This window comes from Bombina bombina, chromosome 1 (genome assembly GCF_027579735.1).
Source record: "Bombina bombina isolate aBomBom1 chromosome 1, aBomBom1.pri, whole genome shotgun sequence".
NCBI lineage: Eukaryota > Metazoa > Chordata > Amphibia > Anura > Bombinatoridae > Bombina > Bombina bombina.
In genome coordinates, this window is record NC_069499.1 from 721,373,707 (window position 1) to 721,388,616 (window position 14,910).

At 39.3% G+C, this 14,910-nt stretch overlaps 1 protein-coding gene across 1 annotated transcript in view; it reads left to right on the forward strand.

The window, feature by feature from the left end:
• Positions 1-14,910, forward strand: part of HTATSF1 (HIV-1 Tat specific factor 1) — a 147,029-nt gene that overhangs the window by 50,336 nt on the left and 81,783 nt on the right. The window contains exons 3-4 of the mRNA XM_053699225.1: positions 11,915-11,962; positions 12,107-12,261. Coding sequence (XP_053555200.1) covers positions 11,915-11,962; positions 12,107-12,261 — 203 coding nt within the window. The remainder of the gene's footprint in view (positions 1-11,914; positions 11,963-12,106; positions 12,262-14,910) is intronic.

Here is a 14,910-nt window from a genome sequence, read left to right on the forward strand (position 1 = left end):
ACCTAGCCAAGCACATAATTCCGAGAGGACTAAGAGTAAGACTGTTCCCCTCTTTCAGCTTCCACATAGAAAGCTATAGGGGAAGATGGGAACAAGCCCTAATCTCCTGTTCAGAAGTACTTGTCGCCATATTATCGGATTATGAAACCGAAATTGTTGAAGAACTAGGCACAGAGATATCTGAAATAACAACAAAACTAGCCAAATTTGAATCTTTGGATAACTTCAAAACTGCATATAAAAATCTGAGGGAAGAATTAGACTCAAAAGAAAGAGAAATTATCAAAACAAAATGTGATAAACTAAGTAGAGATATAAAAGACTTCGAAAAAGGAAGAGTCTTTACATGGGATGAACAGAACCCAAGACGGAGGAGAAATTTCCTACCACCCAAAGGAGATAAAGATGAGATTTCTACATCTGAATACGAATCATCAGCAGCCGAGGATGTGGAAGAAGGCACCTCTAACAGAAGGTTACTGGTACCCAGCGCTAACGAAAGACTCGCTATATTATCACAGACAGAGTCAAAAAACGAAAGAAGTACAAAACCAAAAACAAAGGAAAAAGGAGGGGAGGGAAAAACAGAGCGCAATCTCAGGAACAGATCAAGATGGGGATATGGGAACGATCGGAACAAGGAGGACTGGTCGAAGAGACCGAGGTGGTGAGGACCACAGATTTACAAATCATAAATTTATCTAATAAAATACTATCCCAAGATCACATCAATATTTTGAAAAAAGGACTTTCCTTCTCCCCTACTAACAACATAGACTATTTTGAAATAATAAAAGACGTACATCTCTTTACTAGAAAAATGGCTCTGAATAAAATGTTTGCTAAACATGAGGATACTGACTGTGACACACAAGCCATCATGGATCTGATATCCTTATTGGAAGACAATGAAAATGACAGTACTGACAGTAATGACTGGAGGAAAGAATTGGTAAAAAAATCGACATATATGCCTCAAATCTGTCAATTTCCGGAAATAGACACATATCAGAAAGTAGTGATTAGAGATATTCTAAAACTCCGTGATGTGAATACAAGAAACATCAATGAAAAAGAATCTAAAGCACTGAAAGAAATCGAGAAGTGGGAAGATGTGGTGATTAAATCTTCAGATAAGGGAGGAAATGTTGTGATCTGGCCCACTGAACTATATCTAATAGAAGCAAAAAAACAGCTAGGAGATAAGAACTGCTACAAACCACTTCTGGGAAATCCCACACAGGAATTCTTAACAAAATATAATATGCTAATTGAGACAGCAAAAAAAGACGAACTAATAGATACAAGAGAATACAAATTCTTAAACGTCAACAACCCGAAAGTGGCAACATTATATTTGTTGCCGAAAGTGCACAAAAATCAGAAAATACCCCCTGGTAGACCAATTGTGTCAGGTATTGGAAGCCTGTGTGAACAGGCATCACGATACATTGACTTGAGATTAAGAAATATAGTACTCTCCCTCCCCTCATATACAAGGGATACTATGGACATCCTGAACAAAATAGAAGGCATGACCCTCGATTCTGATACTTGGCTTGCCACATGCGATGTCGAGTCCCTATATACATCGATTGAGCATAGATGGGGGTGTCATGCAGTAGGATACTTCCTAGAAATGGAACCGAGTGTTAATGCTCCCAAAAACGAATTCATACTGAGACTCCTAAAATTTGTCCTGAGCCACAATTATTTCGTGTTTAACGACAAATTCTTTCTCCAGATACGTGGTACTGCCATGGGTACAGCATGCGCCCCAACATATGCTAACATATATCTTGGATGGTGGGAGCGGGAACATGTATTTGGAGAAAAGATGGAACAATACACAGATAACATACTGATGTGGCTCAGGTACATAGACGATGTATTCATTATATGGAAAGGGGAGGAATTGAGATTTAAACAATTCATTCATGAACTCAACTGTAATGATCTAAATCTAAAACTAACATTTGAAATTAGCAATACAGCAGTAACTTTTCTGGATTTAACAATTTCGAGGGATATGTTTGGATGTGTGCAATCAGGTATACACAGAAAAGAAACGGCTACAAACTCTATACTATCTTTTGACAGTGCACATCATCCTGCTACCAAAAAAGCAATTCCATATGGTGAATTTTTAAGAATACGGAGGAATTGTTCAGAAATTGACACTTTCAAAAAAGAATCTAAAGAACTAAAAATAAGATTAAAAAGCAGAGGATATCCGAACAGCATTCTCAAAAGGGCATATCATAAAGCACTCCACCTGGACAGGAACGAGTTACTAGTCCCTAAACAAAAACAAAATAAAGACACAAGAATTCGTTTTGTAGGCACATACAACACAGCCCACAAAGAAATAACTACGATACTGAATAAGCATGCCCACATTTTGCAAACTGATGGAGACCTAGCTAAAAATGTGGGAAATAAGATTGCCATCAGTTGGAAAAGGGCACCAACGATCAGAGACAAAGTCATGAGGAGTCACTTTGCAAAAAAACCTAGCATGAGAAAGGACAGATTAACAGGCACATATCCATGCGGCGCATGCAAATTCTGTATCTATATGAAAAATGTTAAAGAGATGTCCATCTTTCCAGATGGTATGAAAAAAATCAATGGCCTGTTTAACTGCAGAACACATAATGTAATATACTGCTTGGAATGCAGCTGTAACAAAAAATATGTCGGAATGTCCACTAGAGAACTCAGGAGAAGACTAGGTGAACATCTAGGAAACATAAAAAACGCTAAAAAAGATCTTGAGAAAGATAAAAAACTTACATCAGTTGCAAGACACTTTTTGGACTGTCATGACAGCAAACCAGAATTGAAATGTTGGGTCCTACAAAAACTGACTCTGGGCATCAGAGGAGGGAATATGGAGAATACCCTCTTAAAGGCCGAATCCAAATGGATCTTTTGGCTACAGAGCATGAGACCAAATGGGCTAAATGAAATGATACAATACAGTGCCTTTTTACAATAAACTTACACAAACTGATGGAATAGACAGAGTGTAACAACTTTGTGTTGAGATTATAGTTGGCAGACTAGTGATAAATATATACATAAATAAAAACAAAAGCATAAGTGTTTATGAATCTAATCATGGCCATATATCTGTCTGGCCCATACCTGAAATGATATATTCAATATATGGTGAACTTCAAATTACCAATAGACATTCTGCAATATACACTGTCTATTGAGGCATTAAAACATGCAATGTATTTAATTTGCACAGTTTTCAACATTATGCTTGATTATATTTAATCTTGGAAATATAACCACCAATTATGATAAGGAAATCCCCAAGACAATGAATATAAATATAATGCTCAACCATGGCATTCATGCAGAACTTCAAATTACCAATAGACATTCTGCAATATACACTGTCTATTGAGGCATTAAAACATGCAATGTATTTAATTTGCACAGTTTTAAACATTATGTTTGATTATATTTAATCTTGGAAATATAACCACCGATTATGATAAGGAAATCCCCAAGACAATGAATATAAATATAATGCTCAACCATGGCATTCATGCAATAATACACATCACTGGTAGTGAGACTGTGCTATAATAGCACCATACATGAAACTATACTACGACATAAATATCGGACTAAATTATTAAATTTTTATGTCTCATATAGTCCAAAGGCAAAAATGACATAACAATGTAAACATAGTATGACATCGCTATGCATTGAATATCATAAACATGTATAAGTAAATTGCTACCAATGCTTTACATCTTATACACATGGTACAATAGAAATCTAGTCAAACGGTTTGAAATAAGTGCTGCATAAATAAAAAAGTGCAACAATACAGGGGTTCACTTTTTTCAGCAATTAAGTAATACACATTACCAGTGTCTAGAAACAACTGCTCAAGTTATCGCTATGAATAGATAGTATACATAGATATAGAATAGATAGCATACTTCAGAAATAACGCATGACCTTTTAATGCATATGACAGAATTGTTTGGAACACAATAAACAAATATCATTTAAAGATCGATAAATATATGCTCAAATATCTGCTTTGTAACATTTAGTACACATATGTGGTAATAGTAACTATCGTTGATCACCCAATATACACGAGAGACTAGTTGGACACATAAATGTAAACACTATATGAGCAATCTATTGGATAAACGTCAGCAAACACACCCCTGAATCTGATAGGTTACAGCTGACGATGACGCTACCGTGTCAACATAACGACGTAAGATGATAGGAATTAGCCGATAGGCTGTTAGAATTTGCAAAAAAAGTAATCAGCCACATGATTGGCTGATGGTCCTTTAAAAGTAGTGTGTGGCGGTCGGACCGGACGCCTCTGAAAAAGCAGTTGCGAAACGCGCGTCAGGCATTTGCACTGCTCCTCTCATACAGTCCGTTGAAATTAGATTAATTGTTGGCCTCTTTTAGGCACCTTTAGCTTAAACTTTTCATAGTTAAAAACTTAGTCTGACTTAGCGAATATAGGCTTTAATGGTATCGGATTATGCCTTAATTGTTGGAGCAATATGCTCAAGTACAAGCCGTCGCTATAGACAGACGATTTTCTGAGTACAATTATTTTCTGACAATAATCTTCATAGTTAATATTACCAGTGCCTGCTTACTGTAGCAACAGTATAGCCCTAGTTTAATTGAAATAGGCCATCAAAAGCCGTACAATATAATGTTTACTTTTTAATGGGTTATTACGCTATATGAGCCTGCACAGTGTTATGAGACTCTGGACTATCTCAGAATCCTACGCTCACCTGGAGTATTTGTATTCACCATGTTAAAGCAATGCAAACAGCACAAATCTAATGCATGAATAACTGGGGTAAATCAATATTAAACAATATACGCCAGACATCGCTTAACTGTAAAATTTGGCAGCAAAAACTGTACAGACTATTGAACTGATGTTAATAGCATAAATATCCTGACGCATAGCTGTTTATTATAAATTCTCTCTATACATATCAGAATATAATCAATCTGTGTGCCATCATTAATAAAGACATTTTTTCAATGTGGTAAACACTCAAACGTCCACATAACCCCACTAGAGGTCGGAGAATTTATTTTGTATGATAATATTTGCAACGGGCCAAGTTAAATGCAAAACACTTACATGGCACATCATCACAAATATAACTGATGGAAATGGTACTCATACTTTCAAGTATTAACATATAGCTAAAGATATTGTATTCACTTTATTTCAATAGGACTGTGTGATACAAACTGATCACTGTATCACATTTGAGAGGAGCCTTTTGTGTACCGAGTACCACTCGGACACAATTTTAAGATTGTTTGTCTGTTCTTATATTCATCAGTGGAATTTTCCACTCTCTTTTTTTAAATGGTTATTGATATAAAAGTTAAGTTTTAATAAACAAACGACACACCACACAATCAATATAGCATTGGTTTTTGCCCCGCCAAGTGTGCCCTATATGCCTCACTTTCTCTATCCCTCTTCTCAGTAATAATTAATTACAAAAAGAGCAATTCAGCACAAGAATAATAGTTCGTTTGTCAATTTAAATGAAAATCAGCTGTGCACGCTTTACACATGCTTAAGTAGATCAGTGACAGACTTCTCTAACGTTAGACTTGTCTTTCTAAAGTTTGGGCTCCCATGTCTTATGCTGTGTCTATCTCTTGTATCTGCCTACAGCTAAGAAGAGGGCCTGGCTATATTAGAGAAACAAAAATACAAAATGTCACCTGCACTGATTATTTAAAGTATTTGTGAAAAAAATGCATACAAATGGGAAAAATATGTAGCTAATTCTAGATTCATATAAACAATTAACACAATATTATGCCAGAGCATCACAAATTATGTTGCATACCTTTCTTCTGTTAAGTGTGATCAGTCCACGGGTCATCATTACTTCTGGGATATTACTCCTCCCCAACAGGAAGTGCAAGAGGATTCACCCAGCAGAGCTGCATATAGCTCCTCCCCCCTACGTCACCCCCAGTCATTCTCTTGCACCCAACGACTAGATAGGATGTGTGAGAGGACTATGGTGATTTTATTTAGTTTTATTTCTTCAATCAAAAGTTTATTTTTTAAGAGCTCCGGAGTGTGTTGTTCCTTCTCTGGTAGAATTTGAAGAAGAATCTACCAGAGTTTTTACTATGATTTTAGCCGGAGTAGTTAAGATCATATTGCTGTTTCTCGGCCATCTGAGGAGAGGTAAACTTCAGATCAGGGGACAGCGGGCAGTTTAATCTGCAAAGAGGTATGTAGCAGTTTTTATTTTCTGACAATGGAATTGATGAGAAAATCCTGCCATACCAACATAATATCATGTATGTATTTTTTACATTTGAGTATTCTGGGGAATGGTACTTCACTGGAATTACACTGTGTATATAATCTTTAGCCTATTTGGTTTTTTACTAATTTACGTTAAACGTTTTTGCTGGAATGTAAAATCGTTTTCATTTTCTGAGGTACTGGTTGAATAAAACGTTTGGTCACTATTTTTCCACTTGACTGTTGCTTTATCTAATTATGACAGTTCACTGATCTCTCTCACTGTTGTGTGTGAGGGGGAGGGACCTTTTTTTGGCGCTTTTGCTACGCATCAAAAATTTCAGTCAGAAGCTCATTGTTTTTTCCTGCATGTTCCGGTTTATCTCTACAGAACTCAGGGGTCTTCAAAGCTTGTTTGAGGGAAGTAATCTAACAGAGCTGTGAGATTGTAGTTGACTGTGATAAGGAAACGTTTATTCTTTAACTTTTTTATGCCATCAGGGTTAGTTATTCTTTGCTAATGGGAACAAGCCTTTGCTAAAATTGTGTTTTGTTTTGCAAAGTTTATTGATTTCAACTGTTATATATCTTTCTGTGCTTCTTAGGCACAGTACGTTTTTTCATTGTATTTTACTTGAATAATATTTCCAAGTTGCAAGTTTAATTGCTAGTGTGTTAAACATGTCTGATTCAGAGGATGAGACCTGTACTATTTGTAATAACGCCAAAGTGGAGCCCAATAGAAATTTATGTACTAACTGTATTGATGCTACTTTAAATAAAAGTCAATCTGTACAAATTGAAAAAATTTCACCAAACAACGAGGGGAGAGTTATGCCGACTAACTTGCCTCACGTGACAGTACCTGCATCTCCCGCTCGGGAGGTGCGCGATATGGTGGCACCCAGTACATCTGGGCGGCCATTACAAATAACATTACAAGATATGGCTACTGTTATGACGGAAGTTTTGGCTAAATTACCAGAACTAAGAGGCAAGCGTGATCACTCTGGGGTGAGAACAGAGTGCGCTGATAATGCTAGGGCCATGTCAGATACTGCGTCACAACTTGCAGAGCATGAGGACGGAGAGCTTCATTCTGCGGCTGACGGTTCTGATCCAAACAGATTGGATTCAGATATTTCAAATTTTAAATTTAAGCTGGAAAACCTCTGTGTATTACTAGGGGAGGTGTTAGCGGCTCTGAATGATTGTAACACAGTTGCAATACCAGAGAAAATGTGTAGGTTGGATAAATATTTTGCTGTACCAACAAGTACTGACGTTTTTCCTATACCTAAGAGACTAACTGAAATTATTACTAAGGAGTGGGATAGACCCGGTGTGCCGTTCTCACCCCCTCCGATATTTAGAAAGATGTTTCCAATAGACACCACCACACGGGACTTATGGCAAACGGTCCCTAAGGTGGAGGGAGCAGTTTCTACTTTAGCTAAGCATACCACTATCCCGGTAGAGGATAGCTGTGCCTTTTCAGATCCAATGGATAAAAAGTTAGAGGGTTACCTTAAGAAAATGTTTGTTCAACAAGGTTTTATATTGCAACCCCTTGCATGCATTGCGCCGGTCTCGGCTGCAGCGGCATTCTGGATTGAGTCTCTGGAAGAGAACCTTAGTTCAGCTGGACGACATTTCGGACAGGCTTAGAATACTTAAGCTAGCTAATTCATTCATTTCGGAAGCCGTAGTACATTTAACTAAACTTACCGCTAAGAATTCCGGATTCGCCATTCAGGCGCGCAGAGCACTGTAGCTAAAATCCTGGTCAGCTGATGTAACTTCTAAGTCCAAATTACTTAATATACCTTTCAAAGGGCAGACCTTATTTGGGCCCGGTTTGAAAGAGATTATCGCTGACATTACAGGAGGCCCTAAGCCTCCTAAGACAAAGCCAGACCTAAGGCTAGACAGTCTAATTTTCGTTCCTTTCGGAATTTCAAAGCAGGAGCAGCATCAACTTCCACTGCTCCAAAACAAGAAGGATCTGGTGCTCGCTTCAGACAAGGCTGGAGACCTAACCAGTCCTGGAACAAGGGCAAGCAGGCCAGGAAACCTGCTGCTGCCACTAAAACGGCATGAATTGAGGGCCCCCGATCCGGGATCGGATCTAGTGGGGGGCAGACTTTCTCTCTTCGCCCAGGCTTGGGCAAGAGATGTCCAGGATCCCTGGGCGCTAGAGATAATATCTCAGGGATACCTTCTGGACTTCAAATACTCTCCTCCAAGAGAGAGATTTCATCTGTCAAGGTTGTCAACAAACCAAACAAAGAAAGAAGCGTTTCTACGCTGCGTACAAGAACTTTTGTTAATGGGAGTAATCCATCCAGTTCCACGATCGGAACAGGGACAAGGGTTTTACTCAAATCTGTTTGTGGTTCCCAAAAAAGAGGGAACTTTCAGACCAATCCTGGATTTAAAGATCCTAAACAAATTCCTAAGAGTTCCATCGTTCAAAATGGAGACTATTCGGACAATTTTACCCATGATCCAAGAAGGTCAGTACATGACCACAGTGGATTTAAAGGATGCTTACCTTCACATACCGATCCACAAAGATCATTACCGGTATCTAAGGTTTGCCTTTCTAGACAGGCATTACCAGTTTGTAGCTCTTCCATTCGGATTGGCTACAGCTCCAAGAATCTTCACAAAGGTTCTAGGTGCTCTTCTGGCGGTACTAAGACCGCGGGGAATTTCGGTAGCTCCGTACCTAGACGACATTCTGATACAAGCTTCAAGCTTTCAAACTGCCAAGTCTCATACAGAGTTAGTACTGGCTTTTCTAAGGTCACATGGATGGAAGGTGAACGAAAAGAAAAGTTCACTCGTTCCACTCACAAGAGTTCCCTTCCTGGGGACTCTTATAGATTCTGTAGAAATGAAGATTTACCTGACAGAGGACAGGTTAACAAGACTTCAAAGTGCTTGCCGCACCCTTCATTCCATTCAACACCCGTCAGTGGCTCAATGCATGGAGGTAATCGGCTTAATGGTAGCGGCAATGGACATAGTACCATTTGCTCGCTTACACCTCAGACCACTGCAACTATGCATGCTAAGTCAGTGGAATGGGGATTACTCAGACTTGTCCCCTTCTCTGAATCTGGATCAAGAGACCAGAAATTCTCTTCTATGGTGGCTTTCTCGGCCACATCTGTCCAGGGGGATGCCATTCAGCAGACCAGACTGGACAATTGTAACAACAGACGCCAGCCTTCTAGGTTGGGGCGCCGTCTGGAATTCTCTGAAGGCTCAGGGACAATGGAGTCAGGAGGAGAGTCTCCTGCCAATAAACATTCTGGAATTGAGAGCAGTTCTCAATGCCCTCCTGGCTTGGCCCCAGTTGACAACTCGGGGGTTCATCAGGTTTCAGTCGGACAACATCACGACTGTAGCTTACATCAACCATCAGGGAGGGACAAGAAGCTCCCTAGCAATGATGGAAGTATCAAAGATAATTCGCTGGGCAGAGTCTCACTCTTGCCACCTGTCAGCAATCCACATCCCGGGAGTGGAGAACTGGGAGGCGGATTTCTTAAGTCGTCAGACTTTTCATCCGGGGGAGTGGGAACTTCATCCGGAGGTCTTTGCCCAAATACTTCGACGTTGGGGCAAACCAGAGATAGATCTCATGGCGTCTCGACAGAACGCCAAGCTTCCTCGTTACGGGTCCAGATCCAGGGATCCAGGAGCAGTCCTAATAGATGCCCTGACAGCACCTTGGGACTTCAGGATGGCTTATGTGTTTCCACCCTTCCCGATGCTTCCTCGATTGATTGCCAGAATCAAACAGGAGAGAGCATCAGTGATTCTAATAGCGCCTGCGTGGCCACGCAGGACTTGGTATGCAGACCTGGTGGACATGTCATCCTGTCCACCTTGGTCTCTACCTCTGAAACAGGACCTCCTGATACAGGGCCCTTTCAAACATCAAAATCTAACTTCTCTGAAGCTGACTGCTTGGAAATTGAACGTTTGATTTTATCAAGACGTGGGTTTTCTGAGTCAGTTATTGACACCTTAATACAGGCTAGGAAGCCTGTTACCAGAAAGATTTACTATAAGATATGGCGTAAATACCTATATTGGTGTGAATCCAAAGGTTACTCTTGGAGTAAGGTTAGGATTCCTAGGATATTGTCTTTTCTACAAGAAGGTTTAGAAAAGGGTTTATCCGCTAGTTCATTAAAGGGACAGATCTCAGCTCTGTCCATTCTGTTACACAAACGTCTGTCAGAAGTGCCAGACGTTCAGGCTTTTTGTCAGGCTTTGGCGAGGATTAAGCCTGTGTTTAAAACTGTTACTCTGCCATGGAGTTTAAACCTTGTTCTTAACGTTTTACAGGGCGTTCCGTTTGAACCCCTCCATTCCATTGATATAAAGTTGTTATCTTGGAAAGTTCTATTTTTAATGGCTATTTCCTCGGCTCGAAGAGTCTCTGAGTTATCAGCCTTACATTGTGATTCTCCTTATTTGATTTTTCATTCGGATAAGGTAGTTCTGCGTACTAAACCTGGGTTCTTACCTAAGGTAGTCACTAACAGGAATATCAATCAAGAGATTGTTGTTCCTTCTTTGTGTCCAAATCCTTCTTCAAAGAAGGAACGTCTACTGCACAATCTGGACGTAGTTCGTGCCCTAAAATTTTACTTACAGGCAACTAAGGAATTTCGACAAACGTCTTCTCTGTTTGTCGTGTACTCTGGTCAGAGGAGAGGTCAAAAGGCTTCTGCTACCTCTCTTTCCTTTTGGCTACGTAGCATAATACGTTTAGCTTATGAGACTGCTGGACAGCAGCCTCCTGAAAGAATTACAGCTCATTCTACTAGAGCTGTGGCTTCCACTTGGGCCTTTAAGAATGAGGCCTCTGTTGAACAGATTTGCAAGGCTGCAACTTGGTCTTCGCTTCATACTTTTTCCAAATTTTACAAATTTGACACTTTTGCTTTCTCGGAGGCTATTTTTGGGAGAAAGGTTCTTCAGGCAGTGGTTCCTTCTGTATAAAGAGCCTGCCTATCCCTCCCGTCATCCGTGTACTTTTGCTTTGGTATTGGTATCCCAGAAGTAATGATGACCCGTGGACTGATCACACTTAACAGAAGAAAACATAATTTATGCTTACCTGATAAATTCCTTTCTTCTGTAGTGTGATCAGTCCACGGCCCGCCCTGTTTTTTAAGGCAGGTAAATATTTTTTAAATTATACTCCAGTCACCACTACACCCTTGGTTTCTCCTTTCTCGTTGGTCCTTGGTCGAATGACTGGGGGTGACGTAGGGGGGAGGAGCTATATGCAGCTCTGCTGGGTGAATCCTCTTGCACTTCCTGTTGGGGAGGAGTAATATCCCAGAAGTAATGATGACCCGTGGACTGATCACACTACAGAAGAAAGGAATTTATCAGGTAAGCATAAATTATGTTTTTTTGGGTATTTCTAAATGCATTCCTATAAAACACTTCCTGTCTTTTTTTTTTTTGTCTTTTTTTTTTTTTTTTATGCATCCTATGTTTCAAATACATAAGCCAACCCCTGTATTATTTAACATGTTCCCATTAATTGTTGTGTTTTTTTCATTGCAGGTTGGTTTCATGTAGATGATCAGAGAAACACAAATGTGTATGTAACAGGTTGGTCAAGTTCATACTTTACACTGTAATCATCTGTATTTGTTTTCTGCGGCTTCTTCCAATTTACAAGACAGAGGCTACATTTTAGTTTTGTTGCTGTTTTTATGTAGAACATTATAGCAGTTTTTTTTCCTTTTTCTATAGGACTTCCTCCAGACATTACAAATGATGAATTTGTCGAACTTATGTCTAAATGTGGGATAATCATGCGGGATTTACAAACAGAGGAATATAAAGTAAAGTTATACAAAGACAAAGAAGGCAACCTGAAGGGTGATGGCTTGTGTTGCTATCTTAAGGTTAGTAAAGGATTCATCATCCTTTTTAATATGTTAAAAGGGTATGGAGTTGACTAAATATTTCATGCCATGACCAAAGTGGCATGAAGCAAATTCTAAGCATTTGAAAACAGATTAAAACAGAAACAAAATCTTTTTTTCGTTTAAAATGGCTTTGTTTACCTATTGTAACCCCACCTATAGTGACCATTTCTGAACTTAAAGGGACAGTCTATTCAAAATTAAACGTTCATGATTCAGATAGGTCATGTAATATTAAACAACTTTGGAATTTACTAATTATCAAATTCGGTTTGTTCTCTTGGTATTCTTTGTGGAAAGCTAAACCTAGGTAGGATCATATGTTAATTTCTAAGCCATTGAAATCTGTATCACTGTTTGTAAGTATTAAATCTAATATAGCTTACTTTTGAGTTGGTTCTTTAACCAATTGCTCAACTGATTCCCCTTGCAAGGATTCAATAATATACCTGCTTCTTGCTGATCTAGCACAAGGAATCTTCCAGTCTATATCTGGCAAATTAACTCTTTCATGACCAGACCACTTTTCCATTTGTTGACCATTTGGGGCCAGGGCTATTTTTACATTTCTGCTGTGTTTGTGTTTAGCTGTAATTTTCCTCTTACTCATTTACTGTACCCACAACCGTTAAATGGACTTTCTAAAGATGCCATTATTTTCATCATATCTTATAATTTACTATAAAAAAATTATAAAATATGATGAAAAAATGGAAAAAAAAACACACTTTTTCTAACTTTGATTCCCAAAATCTGTTACACATGTACAACCACCAAAAAACACACATGCTAAATAGTTTCTAAATTTTGTCTTTAGTTTAGAAATACCCAATGTTTACATGTTCTTTGTGCTTTTTTTTGCAAGTTATAGGGCAATAAATACAAGTAGCACTTTGCTATTTCCAAACCATTTTTCCCCCCTCAAAATTAGCTATAGTTAGATTGGAACACTGATATCTGTAGGTAATTAGAAGGCCCCTAAATGTCTGCCAGTACTAAAATTAAAGTTTTTTTTTTTTTTTTTTAACCCCTTAATGACAACTGACGTACCAGGTACGTCATTCAAAAACTAACAGTTAATGACAATGGACGTACCTGGTACGTCAGTTGTCTAACAGAGTGCTGGAAGCGATCACAAATGCTTCCAGCAGCTCTGAGGGTATTGCAGTGATGCCTCGATATGGAGGCATCCTGCAATACCACTTTACAAGCCTCAGATGCAGAGAGAGCCACTCTGTGGCCCTCTCTGCACCGGTAGCGATGGTGCCAGTGTCCGCCGGGTGTGAGGGTGCGTGCACGAGGGGTGAGGGTGAGCGTGCATGTGCGCGTGCACGGGTGCACGTGCACCCATTAGCCACACTGACACCAATGAATGAGGGCAGAAAGGGAAAAAAAGGGAATTTTCTTTTAAAAAATATAAAAGGATCTGGGAGGGGGAGGAGGTGGGGGTATTGTGGGGGGGCTGCTACACTACAGAAATAGTTTTTAAGTAAAAAATAAAATAAAAATACTTTTTGGGTTTTTTTTGGGGCCAAACTGGGTACTGGCAGACAGCTGCCAGTACCGACGATGGCGGTAATTAGGTAGGGGAGAGGGTTAGAGAGCTGGAGGGGGGATCAGGGAGGTTGGGGCTAAGGCAGGGGTCCATCACAGCTAAAATATTTTATCATTTTTATTTAAAAAAAAAAAAAAAAAACTCTTATTTAGTACTGGCAGACTTTCTGCCAGTACTTAAGATGGCGGGAACAATTGTGGGGTGGGGGAGGGAAGAGAGCTGTTTGGGAGGGATCAGGGGGTGGGATGTGTCAGGTGGTAGGCTGATCTCTAAAATTAACCCTGCAAGCTCCCTACAAGCTACCTAATTTAACCCCTTCACTGCTGGGCATAATTAACGTGTGGTGCGCAGCAGCATTTAGCGGCCTTCTAATTACCAAAAAGCAACGCCAAAGCCATATAAGTCTGCTATTTCTGAACAAAGGGGATCCCAGAGAAGCTTTTACAACAATTTCTGCCATAATAGCACAAGCTGTTTGTAAATAATTTCAGTGAGAAACCTAAAATTGTGAAAAATGTAAAGTTTTTTTTCTTATTTGCTCGCATTTGGCGGTGAAATGGTGACATAAAATATACCAAAATGGGCCTAGATCAATACTTGGGGTTGTGTACTACACTACACTAAAGCTAAAATTAACCCTACAAGCTCCCTAATTAACCCCTTCACTGCTGGGCATAAAACACGTGTGGTGCGCAGCGGCATTTAGCGGCCTTCTAATTACCAAAAAGCAACCCCAAAGCCATATAAGTCTGCTATTTCTGAAAAAAGGGGATCCCAGAGAAGCATTTACAACCATTTGTGCCATAATTGCAGAAGCTGTTTGAAAATAATTTCAGTGGGAAACCTAAAGTTTGTTACAAATTTTGTGAAAAAGTGAACTTTTTCTTTTTTTGATCGCATTTGGCGGTGAAATGGTGGCATGAAATATACCAAAATGGGCCTAGATCAATACTTTGGGTTGTCTTCTAAAAAAAAATATATACATATCAAGGGATATTCAGGTATTCCTGACAGATATCAGGGTTCCAATGTAACTAGCGCTAATTTTGAAAAAAAGTGGTTTGGAAATAGCG